The sequence below is a fragment of the Pteropus alecto genome, unplaced genomic scaffold (genome assembly GCF_000325575.1).
Source record: "Pteropus alecto unplaced genomic scaffold, ASM32557v1 scaffold8, whole genome shotgun sequence".
Lineage (NCBI taxonomy): Eukaryota > Metazoa > Chordata > Mammalia > Chiroptera > Pteropodidae > Pteropus > Pteropus alecto.
In genome coordinates, this window is record NW_006494609.1 from 13,100,465 (window position 1) to 13,119,588 (window position 19,124).

The 19,124-nt window shown below is 38.7% G+C and overlaps 2 protein-coding genes across 6 annotated transcripts in view; one reads left to right on the top strand and one right to left on the bottom strand.

The window, feature by feature from the left end:
• The window catches only part of ZC3H14 (zinc finger CCCH-type containing 14), a 33,019-nt gene extending 23,992 nt beyond the window's left edge, over window positions 1–9,027 (top strand). The window contains exons 10-16 of one of the 4 annotated variants that reach the window (XM_006925510.3): window positions 1,192–1,351; window positions 2,088–2,320; window positions 5,519–5,639; window positions 6,546–6,682; window positions 6,969–7,060; window positions 7,846–7,952; window positions 8,482–9,027. In XM_006925510.3, the coding sequence (XP_006925572.1) occupies window positions 1,192–1,351; window positions 2,088–2,320; window positions 5,519–5,639; window positions 6,546–6,682; window positions 6,969–7,060; window positions 7,846–7,952; window positions 8,482–8,488 (857 nt within the window). In that variant the 3' untranslated portion in view covers window positions 8,489–9,027. The remainder of the gene's footprint in view (window positions 1–1,191; window positions 1,352–2,087; window positions 2,321–5,518; window positions 5,640–6,545; window positions 6,683–6,968; window positions 7,061–7,845; window positions 7,953–8,481) is intronic. The other 3 variants (XM_006925509.3, XM_006925511.3, XM_006925512.3) reach the window with 3 other exon arrangements.
• A 2,995-nt stretch (window positions 9,028–12,022) lies between these two features.
• EML5 (echinoderm microtubule associated protein like 5) overlaps window positions 12,023–19,124 on the bottom strand; it is a 123,774-nt gene continuing 116,672 nt past the window's right edge. Inside the window, exons 37-44 of one of the 2 annotated variants that reach the window (XM_006925514.3) lie at window positions 18,456–18,570; window positions 16,637–16,825; window positions 16,334–16,506; window positions 14,891–15,053; window positions 14,495–14,598; window positions 13,627–13,780; window positions 13,002–13,102; window positions 12,023–12,751 (exon numbers count right to left, since the gene is read on the bottom strand). In XM_006925514.3, the coding sequence (XP_006925576.1) occupies window positions 12,715–12,751; window positions 13,002–13,102; window positions 13,627–13,780; window positions 14,495–14,598; window positions 14,891–15,053; window positions 16,334–16,506; window positions 16,637–16,825; window positions 18,456–18,570 (1,036 nt within the window). In that variant the 3' untranslated portion in view covers window positions 12,023–12,714. The remainder of the gene's footprint in view (window positions 12,752–13,001; window positions 13,103–13,626; window positions 13,781–14,494; window positions 14,599–14,890; window positions 15,054–16,333; window positions 16,507–16,636; window positions 16,826–18,455; window positions 18,571–19,124) is intronic. The other variant, XM_006925515.3, reaches the window with a different exon arrangement.

Genomic DNA, 19,124 nt, shown 5'->3' on the forward strand with positions numbered 1-19,124 from the left:
TCCTTATTACTAGAACAGAATCCAAACTCAGGGGGACACAAGATCCTTTATGCCTCAGCCTTCCTTTCCTTTCAGCTACTCAGCCCACCACACGCAGCCCTGCGGCCACACGTCTCCCAGTGTGTCTCAGATGCTTGTGCCTTCTGGAAGCCCCGCCTCTTGCCATGTGATTTCCTCTCTCTGAAAAGCTCTATTCTCCGGCTCTCTCTCCCTCCTAGTTTATTCCTGCGTTCCTTTAATACCTGCTTCAGTTAAATACTTGCTTCAGTTGTTCATCCTCTATGAGCTTTTCCTTTCCCGGCTGGAGTAGGTTGCTTTGTATTCCCCCAACACCTTGTCTGTACCCCTTTTGGGGCATACTGTTCTGAAATTGTGTGGACATCTATTTTCCTATTTTTTCTTTGTGTACCTAGCTAGTGCAATACTCTCAAGTGTTTGGTTTTTTTTTCTTTTTTTTTTTTTAATGAACATGAATGAATATCCTGTGAATTTTGGTCTCTGTTATTGGCCTGTTACCTTTTAGAGAAGTGGCACTCATTAACATTAATTGGTTGTTTGCATATTGATAGGTCAGCCATCTGCATTTTGGGCTTCAGGTCTTGATATGTTTTATAAAGTAATTGGGCCTAAGAAGCATATTACAGATATGTGAGCTGTAGTTATTTGCATTGAAGGTCAATATTTTCCTTGCTGTGTTTTTTTAAAAGCCCATTCATCTTAAAATTCCCTCTCAAGGTAGTCTTATTTACAGTCAGGCAGAAATTATGACAGTTGAATTCCTTTCATCAGGACGTGTTCATTTCTGTAAATGGTACTGTGCAAAGTGAACATAACAGATTTAAACAATCTTTGTATAGTAATTCTAAGGAACATGAGGAATTTTTATTCTCCATGTTTTTGGAAAATACCATTGTAACTAAAATGAGTTTATATAGTACCCCATTAGATGCCTCCTGCAAGAACCTGTCTGTACTATAGGCGAGGACTGCTCGTTAGATTCCCTTGGTTACTTGCCGGCTGAGGAAAGGAGCATTGGAGATGATGTTTGCAAAGCCTGAGTAGAACCATTGTGATTTTCCTTTGAAAATAATTACAAGTAGATAAAAGATTGACATTCTTCTCACATGTATGATGTTGGGAATGCAAGATATATTCAAAAGTAAACATTTGTGGCCAATTTTTTTGGCTCAGATTACTATGACATGGAATCCATGGTCCATGCAGACACAAGATCATTTATTCTGAAGAAGCCAAAGCTGTCTGAGGAAGTAGTAGTGACACCAAACCAAGAGGCGGGGATGAAGACTGCAGATACCCTTCGGGTACTTTCAGGACACCTTATGCAGACACGGTAGATGGTTTCTTTTTCTTGCGTAGCTAATTTGTGTTGATTAGATAGTGCAGGTTAACCGTTAGTTCCCAGCTTCCCTCCTCCCCGCCCCCAGCCCTCAGTATAGAGCGCTTTTGTAGATTTAGTAGTTAGGCCATGTATCGTAAGCCAAATTCTGTTTTCAGAAATTCCAGTTCATCTTTCTTGTTCAGAAATCCATTATCCTACAAATAAATCAGTGTATGATTTAGCTCTGTTAATAAGATTCTTTATGAGCATCCAGGGAATGAAAATTTAAAAGCCAGGTGATCAAAGTCAGGAAATCTCTCCAAAGAGAGCCAGTTGGGTTGATTCTTCCCTTAGAAAATTAAATGTTCTAAGAAACATATAGATAATAAAACTAGTGTAAATGTAGAACTGCTGGCTATTGTGTTCTGAGCACAGATGCTGATTTTTCAGTTTATTTCCACGTGACCCTTGAGGATCAAATGGGCAGGGGGAGTTCAGGGTTGAGGAGAGATTGTCCTTAGTGCAGCCTGGAGAGTCGCTGGTGACCCTGCCACAGTGATTGGCCATGGCTATTGTGTCGTAGCGGGAATCCACTAGCACTGTGCCTGGAAGTCCTGCAGTCTTTTTCCCCCCCCCACTGAAGAAATCACAAAGCAAATAAGGGAGTGACAGTTGGAAGAGCACATAGGAGGCGCAGCTTTTTGTGTTTGTTTCCCTAATTCTATGGTATTTTCTATCTATCTGGCAGAGATCTTGTACAACCAGATAAACCTGCAAGTCCCAAGTTTATAGTGACGCTGGATGGTGTTCCCAGCCCCCCAGGATACATGTCAGATCAAGAGGAGGACATGTGCTTTGAAGGAATGAAACCTGTAAACCAAACTGCAGCCTCAAACAAGGGACTCAGAGGTCTCCTCCACCCACAGCAGTTGCAGTTGATGAGCAGGCAGCTTGATGACCCAGATGGTAGCTTTTCCAATGGTGTGTTGAGAGCTCAGATTTTCCCTCTCAGAGTGCTGTCATTGTGAAGGAACTCTTTGACATGTTTCTCTACCTTGAATGAATATTGGTTGTTGGCCTTGCTTTTACTTTTTATTCAGTAGTGGCCTTTTTTCTTTTTTCAGACAAAACAGCTAGTTAGATTTGAGAATGTTTCTCCTGTGTATGTTGTATAGGTTGGCTATTATTCCAGTGGTAAAATAGTGTTCAGCCATGGAAGCCAAAAAATTAATTATGCTTGTTAAAGGATGAACCATCATTCTTGATTCTGTTTACCTTTAAAAAAAAAAACAAAAAAAAACTATAGTTTTTACTTTCCCCTTGTACCAGCAATAGTCTCTCTTCTAGTTAACTTGACAGAAAAACGAATTTGGATTTTGATTCTGTTTCTACCTCAATGAAATTCCCGTGAGAGGAGTTTCTCACCTAATCTGTCAGAATACTTCATGAAATTCAAGTTCAGAAAAGACCTTATGTTTAAATTAATCACATCGAAGCATAGTATTTAGAAGTGAGATGTAGTTGGTTCAGATCGTGGCACGTTTTAGGCCGATGAACCAGGGTCATTCATGTGGCTGCTTCTCTTGCTGGACACCGGCAGCAGGTGCAGCACTGCTGACCACTTTCATTCGTGATAGAGAATATGTTCTTCATGCTTTCTAAATTTTTTAGAAACAGCTTCATTGGTAGGAGAGACAATTATTGAATCTCAAAACGAACCATATAAAGCAAACACAAAATTGGGTTTTGAAATTTTTCCAAAGAAATCCTCTTCTTGGCAGAGATATGAAAATGTATTAAATATCTTTTTTGGTAGCTGAAAATGTAGTAGCCCTTAGGGGGAGATCATGAGTGAGTGAAGAACTGAATGCTTTTTCTGCTGAGTCAGTCATGTGTCGTTAATGGTTTTGATTCCTGTAGGGAGTTGAAAATTTGACCCTATTGAAAGGCAGAAAAAATTTTAAATGGTAAAGTGTAAGAACTGCAACAGGCAGTGCGATTTCTCAACCTTGTATATTTCATCTAAAATAAGAGAAGATTCTGGTGATTTACTACTTTGGTTTTCAGTTTGGTAACTTGAGCGTGTGTGTGTGAGGGTCTCGTTTCATTTAAATGTAGATGTTTATGTTAGGTTTATTGGTATATATGCTACAGCAGTGACACTCTTAACATGTTAGTAAAACTTGCCTAGGTTACGCAAGTGCTGTGGCCATTATGGAGACTGCTGGGATCAGTGGTGAGCCTCCTTCCCCTTTGCTTTGATCTGGGAGACTCAATATTTCACTGATGCTTGAGGATCAAGGTGGGTAGTAAAACCTGAGTGATGCTGGAGAGACTCCTGTATAAGTCACCAAGAGACCCTGGTCTGTCTTGCTTTCCACGCCCAAGCAGGAAGTTTGAAACTTTGTAATTGTTTTTGGTGGCTTTGTCCAGTGTTTCAAGGATGCTAGCAACAGCTGTTTTAAGCCATTCCCACTAGCCATTATATGGCAGTGCAGATTTTATAACTTGCAGTACAAAGTGAATTTGCCTCTTAAAATGTAGACAGGAAAAGTATTAACAGCTTATTATGAAGTAAATGTTAAGGAAAACCAGAGTCAAGACCTTTGTATATATGACTTATAACATTTCTATCAGAAAGGTAGTTTCCTTGTAAAGTGTTTAATATAGTTTGTGAATAACTAGCTGCTTTACTCCATTTTCAGCCAGCTTATTCTTGAGTATTCTGTTAACTTCTTTCATTTGGCCTGGGTTTTCATAATCTAAAGTATGTTGTTCAGGAAGAAGGTAAGAACTTTTTCTTTCAGGATGACACAAAAACCATTTGAGACAGGATACTTTTTATCCTGGAGCTAAATGATGACTTTTACTAGCTTTTTAAAGTTGTGTGGAACATTTATATTTGTATATCAGGCAGAGTCATTATAGCTCTCCGTTGATTCTCCTGTCTGGGCTTCAGGACTGGAATTGTGTGCCTTATTCTCCTGTAGTGAAGACTGAGGTTGGGTCATTGGAACAAGTACTCAGAATTCTGTCTGTTGCATTGTTAGGTTTTGATTGACTACCTGTTTTGCATTCTTGTTTCCATTTAATCATAAAACTGTAAGGAAGACATTAGTTTTTCTTTGTGTAAATGTGGGAACTGAAGTTCAGAGATGTTAGATAACACTTGCCCTAAGTGTCTAGATGTGGCCTGACCTTGGGTAAGAGGGATGTAGTGGAAGTGATAGCTGCTTTCGTATACATGATTAGGAATGATGATAGGTACTACCCATGATGCTGTTGGGCGGTGGGGTGGGTAGGGTGTCTCAGGCCAGAAGTTGGCGGCTCATTATAGCCATCAGGTATAATTTTATTTGGTTTATTTTATGTTTTCAGTTTCAATTAGTTGCTGGCATTTAAAATTTAGATGTCATTTAAAATGGTTTTTGGCTTTCTGAATCAGGAGATAATCTGGCAACACAGGTCCCACTTTCCGATAGGTAGCACTTGACATTGTAGTGCACATGACTTGGGGGGGTGTGGGGTGGCAGTGAGCCCCGTGGCTAGTGAATGTGTTTGCTCTCCAGTGTGCTCTTCCCCACCTTTGCTTGCTCCACACTGAGGCTTTCTGCCATTGATCTTATACCCAGCTGGGCTCACTGTTAGGTGATCTGCCAGGCCCTTGTAGATAAAGACATTTGTGATCCATTTTAGGCAAAAGTCTTTTCTTCCATTTGCAGACATTGATGTGAGTATATACCTCAGTGAATGGGAACACTTGTATTTGGACCACTCATAATCTTGCCAGAATGAGAATAATTCACACCCTTTATCAACTTATGTTTTCAGTTTCCATTTCATTTTCTTGGCTCCCCACTTGACACTCTTCCCTTTTATATTTTAATTCAGCTCTGAAATAATTTTGAGAATTGGAATATTTTGTGAGAACTTTGGCTCTGGTCGCAGCATCACTGTCCGCTTTACTTTTCACAGTGAGAAGCACAGTCCACTTGCTGGTACTCTTTTTACAGGGTTTTGTTAACAGTGTCGATGAGATTACCTGGACTCATTGATTTCATGTGACTATAGACAGAAGAAGGTGGGATATTAAGGCTAGGTTTTGAGGGAAACATTATAGGAGGCATGTGCTGAATTGATCATAATTAATGAGGTACTTTAATTCCTCTCCCTTTGTAGCTGAGATGAGTGAACTGAGTTTGGCACAGAAACCAGAAAAACTCCTGGAGCGCTGCAAGTACTGGCCTGCCTGTAAAAACGGGGATGAGTGTGCATACCATCACCCCATTTCACCTTGCAAGTGAGTAGCAGCAGACCGTCTCTGGTTTTCAGGTTAATTTCTATATCTGATAAGCTTATTTTGTTTTTTTCTTTTTTATGGACAAGTAAACCAAATGTAACTGAATGTGGTGACACCATGCTGCTCCCCAAGTGGCATAGGTGTGGGCAGGGGGCGGGGCGGAGCGGGGAGATGGGAGGAGGCTTCTTTGTGCCTCAGACCTATGAGATACTGAAACTTCTGGGTTTCCTTGAAGATTTCTGTACATTTAAGGTAAGGAGATGAGTATATGATAACTGCCCCAGTTTGTATGCATTGTGTTCATAACATTACACAGATTTTTAAGGCATTGAGTATAAATACTAGTTATAGGTAAGGGGAAAACATTATGGACTTGGGAATAATTTTTCCTTACCAGCCGGCTGGTCGAGTGGAATGAGCTTTGGGAGATGGCTTTTTAAGATTTTTTTTTCCTATAGGTAGAATTTCTCCGTGTTTTAACTTTAGGAAATTTGATGTGAGAATAATATAGATGTACATACAGGGAGACCATGGGATTCGTCTCTTTTCGGTAGAACAGTGCCTTGCACATATATTGTGCTTATTATATTGACTTTATTTCATGAAATAGTATAAACATAGACCTTAATTTTAGAGTAAGTGGTATGATTCTCATCATTACACACAAAAAACTCCTTATTTCATGTAGCGTGGCTTGACTTGAAAATCTATTTCCCCAGGCTTTGGAATAGACAGTTGTGTCCTCATTTGATATTTAGCCTCATTTAAAAATGGAGTTTCCTTTTTTTCTGTTACTTTCTGTTTCTCAGAACAAGTAGGATGGAATATGAGTAAAAGGAGCCACTTTACAAAATCTAATAGTGTATTGAGAAGATTAAATGTGAATAATATGTTTTTGTTTTATAGAGCTTTCCCCAGTTGTAAATTTGCTGAAAAATGTCTGTTTATTCATCCAAATTGTAAATATGATGCAAAATGCACCAAGCCAGATTGTCCTTTCACTCATATGAGTAGAAGAATTCCGGTACTGCCTCCAAAACCAGGTTAGTGACTGTGCACTGCAGCACTTGGGTAAGAAAAGAGAAAAATGACATCTGTTACTGTAGATTGAACTTTAAGGAAAAGGGAAGCCTCTAGATTGTACCAGAATCAGTTACTATAACCAGTATTTAAAGAGCAAGTATACTCATACTATTCTTACTTATCTAGATTAATGAGTGTCTCATCATTGTATTTTAATTTAAAAGTGGTTCCCATAAAAACATCAGAATCCATTAAAAATTATTTTGCCAAATAAGTTTGTTCAGTCCTTGCCTTTATTTTTGTTAGCAGTTACAACACCAACACCGCCTTCCAGCAGTCAGCTGTGTCGGTACTTCCCTGCGTGTAAGAAAATGGAATGTCCCTTCTATCATCCAAAAGTAAGAACTTCCATTTTTCCAAAAATGAATTTAGTGGTAACTTCTCAGTTGTGAGACCTGGAAGATCATTAGCAAATTTAACTTTTTTGTTAGAGTTAATTTAATGGTCTTTAGGACCTTTTAAGTTATTCCTTAGTTGTCATTGAGCCCGTTGGGCTCCTTAGGCCTATAAGTGGTGTGAAACTATTGAATGTTAGTATCCTAAGCTCTCAGGAGAATAAAACTCACCTTTGCAAGTCAGTTTCCAGCCTTCTCTGCCTGGAAGCATATGGTGGTTTTTTCCTCCCATACCTTGGTGCCAGAGCTGAGATGATGAAATCCAGTAATACTGCATAATACCACCTAAACGTGTCCTGATGGCTATGTCTGTGAACTAAAGATTGGCTGATGTGTCTGCAGCTGTCCACTTGCTCAGAGTGAATGATCTCTGAAATAGCAGCCTGAAGCCACGAGGAAAGTCTGCACTTCCCCCAGCTGTAGTTGGGCATAGATGAGGGCGCTCAATAGAGAGTCTTAAGGGATGTGAGGCAGGGTGTACATGTAGGGTGATGATTACATAGTAAGGTCCTTTTGAAATCTGCCTTGCTGCTATTCTTTGACTAGGATTTTGTGTCTTGGGGGAGGACTCTTCTTTTTTCAGGGTTTCACTAATATTAAGATGAATGTTACAAACCACATTTCTTGCCCTGCTAATGTTAGGGTGAGCTGGTTATTATCATCTCAGATTGCTTTGTTTTTATTTGTAGTGGCTTTGCAGATGATGCGACTCTGTTCTCTCTCCTTAGCACTGTAGGTTTAACACTCAGTGTACAAGGCCCGACTGCGCGTTCTATCACCCCGCCATCACTGTGCCGCCGCGGCATGCCTTGAAATGGATTCGGCCTCAAACCAGGTAGAGATTTTTTTTTCCAAACGAGTTTTTCTAATGCCACTTCAACTACTTTTCTAATATGTAGTTTCTTAATTTGTAAGCAGACAAATTTGGAGTTAAGTATCACTTTGATTTTTCTCTTTAATTTTATAAGAGTCCTCTGGGAAAATAATTTACTACATAAACCAAATTTTGTTTTATCCAGCAGTTGCTTATTTACTTAGATCATCTCCAGATCAGTTTCTTTTACAACTTCTGAACATATACTAAGGCCTTAAAAAGAGTTACACTGCTTACAAATCTCACATCAGTTTTCTCAGACATTAGTAATTGTAAAACAGTGAAAGGAAGTTTTGGACTATTTTAGCGTGGTCTATAAATTTAAATACATATATATTATCCTTTATGTATCATATAATTACTCTTTTCAAATCTGATATAATCTATAGAACAAATATTATCTGAAAATACTCAACTTCTTAGTTGAAGTATGTGGCAGATATGGATGCAAAGCAGTTAATTTAAAATTTTTTGGGTTTTGTTTATTCAGTGAATGACACCCAGTCCTACCTGGCAGAAGATCGTGAATTTTGAAAGTTTCCACCTACTGATGAAAGAGATTCTACAGAACTTGTCAAATCTTTGAAACTTGGAATATATTGCTTTCATAATATGAAGTTTCTTGCCTATCTGAAGTGTCTAATTTTTCAAGTTTGTAAATTTATTAGTGGTTTTAACATTGGGTGTTTTTGTGTTGTTTGCTTTGTTTTGACTGGAAAAGACAGTTTAAGGAAAAGCTAAATTCTATTAAAACATTTGAGGCATGTTTGTACACTGCTTTGTCAGGTATTAGCATTTACAACGTGAGGATACTGTCAGTATCAATGACCCAGTTTGGGGCCACAGTGCTGATGTGTGTGTAGACAGAGATACAGTCAGTGGGGAGCATCCTTATTCTAAAAGTTGAATCATTGCTTTCATTTTTCCTAAGGATTATATTGTTCATAATCCACAAAAACCGGAGTGGCCAAAAGTGATGAGGTGGCTTAAAATGGTCAGTCCTACTTTTTAAGTAAATTTAGTTTGAAAATTGTGATCATGCAGGCTTCTTGGGTTACGTGCTGCTTTGGTAAATGGTTCCCAAATAGCTAGTCCTTTGCCTTCTGGGTGAGTGAGGTGGGTGGGTATGTGTGGTGAAAACAAACAGCTGGAATGGCAAGGGCAAAAAAATGAACAATTCCTTAAAATGCTTTCATTTACTATTAACAATTGCTTTTAAAATAAATATTTTAGGCAACTACATTATCACAAAATTATACAAAATTTTTACAAGTATATACATAAGTTATTAGAGAACAGACTTTTAAAATCACAAGATTATAGCTATACATATATATTCTCCCATTCTGAAAAACATTCTCAGAAATAACTCCACAGAAAATAGTTACTGAAGATAATTTTTTAAATGTAAAAATTAGATTTCAATAGTATATTTTTAGATGACAGACTATATAATTACAGAGATCGAATGGGTAATTACAAAATAGGACTAAATTTTTGAATTAAAATAGATGTGTGTGTGGTTTTTAAAGTTGTTAAGGCAAAAAGTGTCAAATGCTTCAGAATTAAGAAACGGATCACTGATTTAAAGAATCAAAGTAGTTTTTTTTTAAAGCTATAAGTTGGTTAGAAAAAAGCAAATTAATGCAAAAGGGCTAATAAAGATTCGGACGTTCTCAGGACCAAATTTAACTGTAAAAACAGAGGTCACTGACTTCTATAGTCACATACCGAAGAGATAATAAAACCACATGGGTAAAAGTCCATATTTTAAGAGCATAAAACTAGCAGTCTGTTATGTGGCTATTGCTTTTCCATTGGGAGAAGAAAGAATTAACCAGTTATTAAACCATTTTGTAAGCTGCACTTTGCTGTGCTGATCCCAAAGACGAGACTTGAAACAGGAAAGAAAGCACATACGAGCATAAATGCTATGTAGTTAGGCGTGGGTGAAATGACACTTCCACTCCGTTTTAAAAAGTACACTCCATTGAATTTAAGGCATTTGTTCATTCCAGTGTTACTTGAGATGCTTTACATCTCTACAGAAGAAATTTGTTTTAAATTGTATTTCCAGAAATTTAAACAGAAACAGACTTTTTAGCATTACCATTTGTAAATGGTATATAGTTGCATTCTCATAATTCCATTATAAAGAACATGGTTTAGCCATTTACAAGGAAATAACATGCTAAAATTGGATTTTTTTTTTTTTTTTTTTTTGCCATTTTAATGGACATTGCCTGGAAATACATTTGAGAGTTTTTGTCTTTCATTTGTTACGGTTTTTATAGGCAAGCTAAGGTTGACTCTAAAATAGGGGTCCCCAAACCCTGGGGCCACGGACTGGTAGCAGTCAGTGGCCTGTCAGGAACCAGGCCACACAGCAGGAGGTGAGCGGCGGGAGAGTGAGCAAAGCTTCATCTATTTGCAGCTGCTCCCAGGACTAGCGTCACCGCCTCAGCTCTACCTCAGATCACCAGGCATTAGCGTCTCATAGGAGCACCAGTCCCTGGTTGCCAAAAAGGTTGGGGACTGCTGCTCTAAATCATTTGTTGGATAATTTGATCTAAAATGAACCACCATCAAAAATGGAAGGGAATGAGTGTGGCTTTAAGCAGTGAGCGGCATTGGAGTGCCGTGTGCTTTGGCATGCATTTATATACAGAAACGGGACTTAAAGGTGCCAGGAGAAGTCTCAGGTTACAAATTCAGGAGCTTAGTCAAATACTGTGCACACAAATAATTCTCTGGGTTAAGAAAAAGATAAACATAGGGCAGAATCTCCATGGCCTGTCATGGTTATTCACCTTTCTTTAGTCGATGGCTGGTAAAAGCAAAAATGGTGCTTATGGGATGAGTACATAAGATCAGCATCACCTTTGGAGGTGAAACAACAACGATTAAGGCTGACTTAATGTTTGGCCACTTGGAAGAACAAAAATGCAATGGATGCGATTGTATCCTATATAGTTTACTAGCTGAGGGTTACAGTTAAAGTTTGTACCTGCACTGTAATGGAAATGGAGTTTCTCTTTAGCCTAAAAAGCTGGCAAACTTGCCTCAGAAAGAAAGTCTATAACAGTCTCAAAAATGAAGAGGGTGGTGCAGGGGATTTTTTCCCTTTAATTTATTGACTGCCCCTTTATACATGAAGAGAAATAATAGTGTACTCTAAAATTTGGCTTTATTTAGGAGAATATTTTGTTGTGAATAATGAAAGAATACCATCTTAGGTTTCAAGCTTCATAACAAACAGTCTTCAGACACAGCTATTCAGAGCTTTAAAACTGACCAGGTTCAATCACTGGTTAGGCTTTCTGTGATAAAATTCAGCCATTTCTGTTTTTAGTATTTATAAGGTGTTGGATAGAAAACTGAGAATTCCAGAAACCTGAAGGGGAGTCTATTATACTACAAAGAGAACACATTAAAATAAAAACTCTAAGGACCAATAGAGCATCTTAAACTTCTTCACACTTAGAAAAATATATTTTTAAATATCAGTCTCCATAATTCCCCATCTTCAGGAATTTACGGATAGGCTAAACAGCAAGTTCCTGAATGGCAATTACTGATCTTTGGCAGCATTTAAAGTGAACAGGAATGAAGAGCCAAGAGTTCAGCCCCAATTCACCAAAAAGGAATTTCAGGAGACAAGTTCTACAAGTGAACTTGTATGCATTCCTTTTGGAAGTCAGCCTATGGGATGGCATACATCTAAAATTTTCCAATTAAAAAAAAAAGGCTGTAAAAATTTCCTTTCGAGAGTTAAACTGTATAACTTTGTAAATTTATGTGTTAAATGTTTCTATTAGACTACGTCTTTAAATATTCAGTATTCTCTCCCAGTTAAATACTGTTGCTACTTAAAACCTTAAACTGTACATCATTGGAAATAACTGTTCCTCATACTACTTTTTCATTAATGAGGGATTAACCATTTTAATTTTCCAATTATGGAGATGGCCTGTCATGGTTATTCCCCTTCCCTTAGTTGATGTGTGGTAAAAGCAAAAAAGGAGATGACTTCTGAACATAAAAAGATTGACAGCTCAAAAATGAAAATGTAGCAATCATGTACTATAAACTTTGGATTTGTCCCTGAACTTAGAACTGCCTGGAGAAAAATATCCTGTATAAAAAGTGCTTTTATTAATGCTTACGAAGTATCCCATCCTCCAGTAAAGCCTGTGTGTGTTCCCTCAGTGAAAATGTTTGCCTTCTAAAAACTGCTCCTTTAGGGTGATGGTGTGTTTCCTCTCCTTATGTAAACACAAGGATAAAATATTTCATTAAACAATGAACCTTGAAAATAAAATGTAAATCCTAAAAAGAAAGTTTTGCTAACTAGATGATGAAAATCATCCAAGTTGTCCTTTTAAGGTTTTGGTTGGTTTTTTGGAGTGCTGTTCCCTAAACCTCCCCAGCGGGCCTTGTACACACTCCCGAAAAATGGGGGGGTTTGCCTTTCACCATCCAGTATTCCATCTTTCCTTGAAATATAATTACCTGGCAGTGTATGGATTATGGACAGTTACCCAGTGCATATAGTATTCTGAATACATCAGTCTTCTATTTAGATGATTCTGGGCATATATCCCTGTTACAATCTTAAATTAGCACCACTTGACCATGCAGAGTTTGGTTCTTTTTTCCCCCGCTCTTCTGTAATTCTGGTTTCTTGAGACTTAATTTATAGTCTTCTCAGCATCCATATCTTTCAGTGAGGCATATGTACACATTTCCAGACAAATAAACTGCAATCAGAGGGAAAATTGCAATGAGTTGATTATATTCAGAAGTTTTTCCATTGAGCTTTCAAATCATACATGTATAAAAGTTTTCCTCAACTTTTATTCCGTATTTACACACTATGCGACTCCAGGGAGCCATCAGGTTATGCTACCTTATGATGCAGGCTGAGTCCACAAACAAGTTGTAGAGTGACGTTAAATCTCTTAATAACTGGTAAAGACAGTCTGCTCCCGGGCTGAGAAAGTTACCAACCTGCAGTCATCGCCTCCAGCACTAACAATGTGTCGGTCACCACTGGTAAATCGAATATTTGTCACATGGGGTGAGTGACCCATGAACCTTTTGTGCTTTGCCTGAAAAATAAAAACAATGAAAAAACAGCTTAGGGAGCGTGATGCACACAGAAGTCAAAAGTTTCTGTCGGGAACCACCATTTCCCATGACCAGGGCTGTGGAGAGAGTAAGCAGTTAGGACCGCGGCCAACAATTCAGCGCTTTTTCAGAATCAGTAATGGATCCGCACTTAACACAAACCAGGTTATTTGGGCAGTCGGTCTCTGGGTACCTCTGAAGGTTTTCCTCTGAGGAAATGCATTTGAAACTTCGTAGTAGATTAAAGGTTCGATAAAAGGCTAATCTTAACAGCTTTATTAGAATAGTTTGCAAAGATAGTGTTACTTGGGAGCAGGGGGATATAATTTCTAATAGATATTTCAGAGTAATGGACTTGGGAAGTTTGGAAAAGAATTTTAGGAACAGTATTTTGAAAGCAAGCGACAATAACAATTTTAGCTATTATATGAGAAAAAGTACTAATGATCAGACATCTAAATTGGGAGTATAATTATAGGAAATAAAATACCAAACACAAACTTACAAATTTTTCAGGACATGGGAAGTCAAATAACTTAACCATGCCAAAGTCATCTCCTGTTACAAGGCTGATTCCTGAATGAGATACACAGGCACAGCTGACGTCAGCCTTCTCGGCATGTCTGGACCAGATTCCTAGAACTTCGTCTCCTAGAATACTGGAGGGAAGGACAAAAACAGGTTTATCATAGTGAAAATTGCTTGGTAATTAATCTAAGTACCTAATTATGTTATTTAAAATAGAGGAAGCACACTGATAAGGCAAGTTACCTGGAGCCCTGAATTTCAACCTGTGATGTTAATCCCCCCACTTAAGGAAATTTTATAATTTTAAGGGTTTATAGATAAATCTTTTTAAATTAATAATACTTTTTGAGAGCTGATAGAACTATTTGTGAAATAAAAAGTGATGTTTATGCTATAGGAATTTGGTGGCAGTTTTCATTGACTAAGAAGATGGATACTCATGGCTACCTATTAATAACCAGCAAATCTGAGCAAATTCAAAGGTTTAATTTCTAAGAGCCACCAGATAGCATTCCTTTAAGACAGAGAAATAATACAGTTGCCTCCCTAACAGTACCCAATAGATGTTCTTATTGTCTGTTATTAAAGAAAATATCAAGACATCTTTAAAAAGTCGTAACTTTGATTTCCTTGCTTTAAAAGAACTGATAAAGCATGGAACTATATTCCACAAAAGGGGGTCCCAGCATGAGCATATCATTCTCCTCTAAGAATTCAAGATCTGGTAACAAAAACTTAAAACTCAATTACTATTCCCTTGTGGAATGACAACTGTTCAGAAATAGGATTTTTCAGCTTTCTTAACTTTAAGTCTCCCCTTCTAAATATACATATGAAATGTTTACCTAGTCCACGTGGCCCAAGTAATCCTGTCAATGGCAGCCTGATCCATAAGATGTCTTCCTGAAGGCACTTCATAGACATGCCGTTTATAGCAACCAGTGGAGACCTTTCATCGCGTGTTAAAATGAAACAAAGATTCCATTATGTGAGAGGCAAAATCCAGAAGTTCACAGTCATACTAGCAAAGTGCTACCTGATCTACATTTCTAACATTAAGAACATAAAAGACGATTACAAAATCTGTTATAAAAAATGGAGAAAAGGACTGAAAAAGACAGTAAAAAATGCAAAAACAGTGACTAGTAACTGCAAGTCTGGGCGCTCTTGGACCCAGTTTTAAGAGCGCGCACAAGGTGTGAAAGCGGAACTGTAAACGGTGTATCGCGCTGGTACTGTACCTGGAGATGTCTGCTATCTGCAGAGAAGTCCATTTGAATGACAAAGCTGGGGATGTCTTTGCAGTAGCTGATTCTGTTAAGTGTGGGGCCCAAGGACAGGTCATAAAAATCCACTGAATTCTCACTAGAACCCACTGCCAGAAACCGGGAATCTGGACTAAATCTGAATAAGGAGAAAACATGTGAAAGATGGGTTAGGCCACATGAAACAGTACAAACAATTACTCAAGACCAGTGACTTACTTTCTAGCTCTGAAAAATAAGTGGACATGTGATATGGCCTCAAACAGATTTACCTAATAGACACGCTTAGCATACCGAGATTCCATTTGTGTTACATGAAACAAAGAGCTTTACATTTTCCTTCAATTTAAAATGGTTCCTAAATTTTCATCTAATTCTTTTAAAAACATATTAGTTTTTAAAAAGCCACTAACAATTACATAACTTCTAAGTTACATAATGCCCTAGGATGGTCAAGATTCATCTGGAAAGATCGTGTCTTTTTTTACGCCTACAGCACCTGGTCTTCCTAGGTGGTCTCCCTTCCAAGTACTAACCAGGCCCTGCTTAGCTTACGAGATCAGATGACATTGAGCACTTTCAAGGTGGCATGGCCATAGACTAGATTGTGTCTTAATAGCAAAGAACACAGACCAGCTTAACTCACCTCAAGTTATTAGATGAAGTGTCACTACTTGAGGCTTGGAAGAAGGTAAAGGACAAAGTGCTATTGGCCTAGTAGTGATCACAGGAAGCAGTATTTGACAATTCAGTCTCTGGAAAACCTCATGAGTCTTGCTAAATGAGGTAGGTACCATAGGGACACTGGGAAACTAAATAAGCAAAGCCACTTGACTGTTTCATATGCTGAAGTTCTGAGGAAGGCTTCATTTGTAAAAGGTTTTTACTGGTGAAAAGAGTGCAAGCTTTTGACAGACCTGGATTCAGTTACCTATCCTGATCACATGGACATACATGCTTCAGAAATGGTAGCTACTGTTAAGCTTAAGCACTGAAGAAATAAAGGTTCAAGAAAAATTTAATTTAGATTCTGGGGCATAACAGATGTTTAAGGAGTATTAAGTAAAAGAATGAACTAGCTATTCAGTTGAGATTATTAAGAGATGTAAGAAATATTTTAAGTTCTAACTTTAGGTTTCCAGGCTAACAACTTTTGAAGGGCAGATGAAAGATAATTCTTAGCAGAAGGAACTTGCTGGACGTGTCCAGTGTGACACTTATTCATCAAACATTCCCTGAGAACTTGCTATTATAAGGCACTGTGGTGCCCCGTGGATCCATAATTTGGCAAGTAAATATGCATACAAACAGCCATGTGTCAGCACACGTCTGATGTGGGGCCCTTGAAGGGCCTGTTTTCAGCTGCAGAATGGGTGGCTTCAAAGTATACTACAAATGCTATTCCATTTGTTGACTAACCTGATATCGTGGATTGCACATCGTCTGTCTCTCTTCTTTCCCCAGATTTTTAGAGAGCTCACCAGTAAAATAATAAATTCTCCATTTTTCATCCCAATAGCCACCATGTCCCCTTCAGGACTGTAACACACAGTACGAGCAGCATGTCCCAAATTCACTTTGTTTAACATCTTCTGCATAAGAACCAAAAGAGTCACAGAGAACTTCATTAAGTGGAATACTTAAAAAAGTAAACCAGTTTCTCCCCCAAATTCTCAACATAATTCGGAGAAATTATAACATCTTTGAAAAGATTGTACCTACTTTATCGGCAATATCCCAGAGTCTCACGGTCCCATCTTCTGCAGCAGAAAGGAAAAAGTCCCGGGAAGGGTGTGTGGCCAGTCCCCATATGGGCCCGTCCACATGACCGTTAACTAAAACATTACATGCTGCATTTTTCTCTCCAACTTCAATGATTTCCGCATTCCTTGTTCCAACTAATATCTTGCCCTGAAACACAAGTGGGACCAATAGAGTTAAATACTAGTTGCTCTTAATATAAGAATGACCCTAATGACCTTCATGACATTGTGATTTATAAAAAGAAATTCCTATTTGGTCTTCCTTTCCTTTCTGTAACAAAGTTCCCCAAACTCTTAGAATTTACTATGGGGAGATAGCCATAAAGATGCCCTTTGTTATGTAAATGAGGCGACTTTTTGACTCCATAGAAGAATGGGGACTGTTTGCCAGGAGACCTGCCTCTGTGACTAGAGGTTGGAACTTTCATTCCCACCCTACCCTCCTACCTGGGGGAGGGGGTGGGGAGGGAGGGGCGGGGACAGGCCAGAAGCTGAATCACCAATGGCCAAGGATTCAATCAATCATGACTGTATGATGAAGCCTCCATAAAAATCCAAGGATTGGGTTTGGAGGGCTTCTGGGCTGGTGAATAAGTGGAGATGTGGCCCAGGTGGGGTGTGGCGGGGGGCGGCTGCTGGGAAGGGGCGTGGAAGCCCTGCGCCCCTTCTCACATACCTGGCACCGTGCAGTTCTACATCTGCCTGTCCTGGGAGTTACATCCTTTTACAACAAACTGGTGATCTCGTAAGTAACATGTTTCTGAGTTCTGTGAGCTGTTCTAGCAGATTAACCAAACCCAGGAAGCGGGTGGCAGGAACCTCCAATCTGTAGTCGTTGCTCAGAAACACAGGGCACAACCTGAACTTGAGACTGGCATCTAAGGGGGTGGGGGCCCGTCTCACAGGACTGAACCCTTAACCTGAGGAGTCGATGCTCTATATCCAAGAAGATACTGTCGGAATTGAGATGAATTTTCAGACACCCTGTTGGCAGTGGAGAATTGCTTGATATTGTGTGGGCATTCTCCCTCCGCCCCCATACACCATAGAACTGGGTCCAGAACCAAAATAACCTGCTTTCAGAGAACTTTTTGCTTTGAATTAATCTGGTAGCAAGCCACTCAACAGTGCATGCGTGCAGTTTTCTGTGCCTACAGGCCCATGTGCAAGCGCGCTGGGCTGGGCTGCACATCAGAGCTCCTGCTGGAGGCTGGGACTTCCAGTTTCTCCAGTCATCAGTTTGGACTCTGATGGTATTTTAGTCTGAAGATCTCTAAAGAGGTATAAATGCTTTGGGATATGAGAAGAAAGTACTGGATTTTAATTAAAAATAACAGGAAGCTTAATATTTACTATACAGAGGATGATACATGTAGATGATTTATAAATACACTATTGCAAGTATATGCGTGATCAAATATTGTTAGAGAAATGTGTGTTTCTAAGAAAATGAAACAACTGCATTCATCAAAATTAGTTAACTGGGAAGGAAATTCAGTTCTGTCTACCATAGTTGAATCGGCAGATTCAAGAAAACGTGGAGGTGTAAATACACTGCTCAGGGGAACAGCGTCCCATCCTGTCCTCTGCACTGGCACAGAGACTGCGTATGTGCCACCAGTGGAGCTGCAAATCAAGCAGCAGGGAAAAGGCGCAATAAAACCAACGAGCAAAGCCATCTTTAAGTATCATTCATCGACTTGCAGACGGTGAGAGAATCACGGGAATAAATGTTCTCTATTTTCTGCTGCACGGCGATGGCTCAAGGAACTTCTTACTTTGCCTCGGCACACAGAACGGACACAGTCCGTGACCTGCCCCGTCTCCAGCCTGAAGGCCCGGCACCGCCTTAGCTCCTGGTCCCACAGTTTGACTGCTCCTCCTTCTTTTGACCTAATGACCCAAACCAAAAAAAATAAATAAATAATAATAATAATAATTATTGGCTATTACAAATAATTTTTATTATAAACAAATATTAAATTATAAGCAGAATACTAAAAAAGACCCTGATATTTATAATTTACTTCATATATTCTTCTAAACTAAATTTTAATGGCGATTTTAAGACACACTCAAACATTCAGTTTAAGCAAATTTTATAAAAATTCATTTCTTTGTCATGAGCATTTGATTTAGTGTCCCTCCATCCATGTATCCTATCTCGTAACACTTCCTGATTAAGGAAATGTACAAAATTATTTTTAATGTTAAGAGGATAATGGAAATGGAAGGAGAATAAGATTACCGATGCCATGCTGCAGAATATATTTCTAAGGGCCAAAAGGCCCTTCTTTTCTACCGTTATTATGAAAATATCCTACTGAAACAGTTTACAGGCTACTAATGAGTAGGGCTGTGCAAGACCAGATGACTTGTGGGAAATGCAAGTGTTAGAGTCACATGGTAAAGACAAAAGATAGCCCAGTTATGGCTTTTCTCTTGGA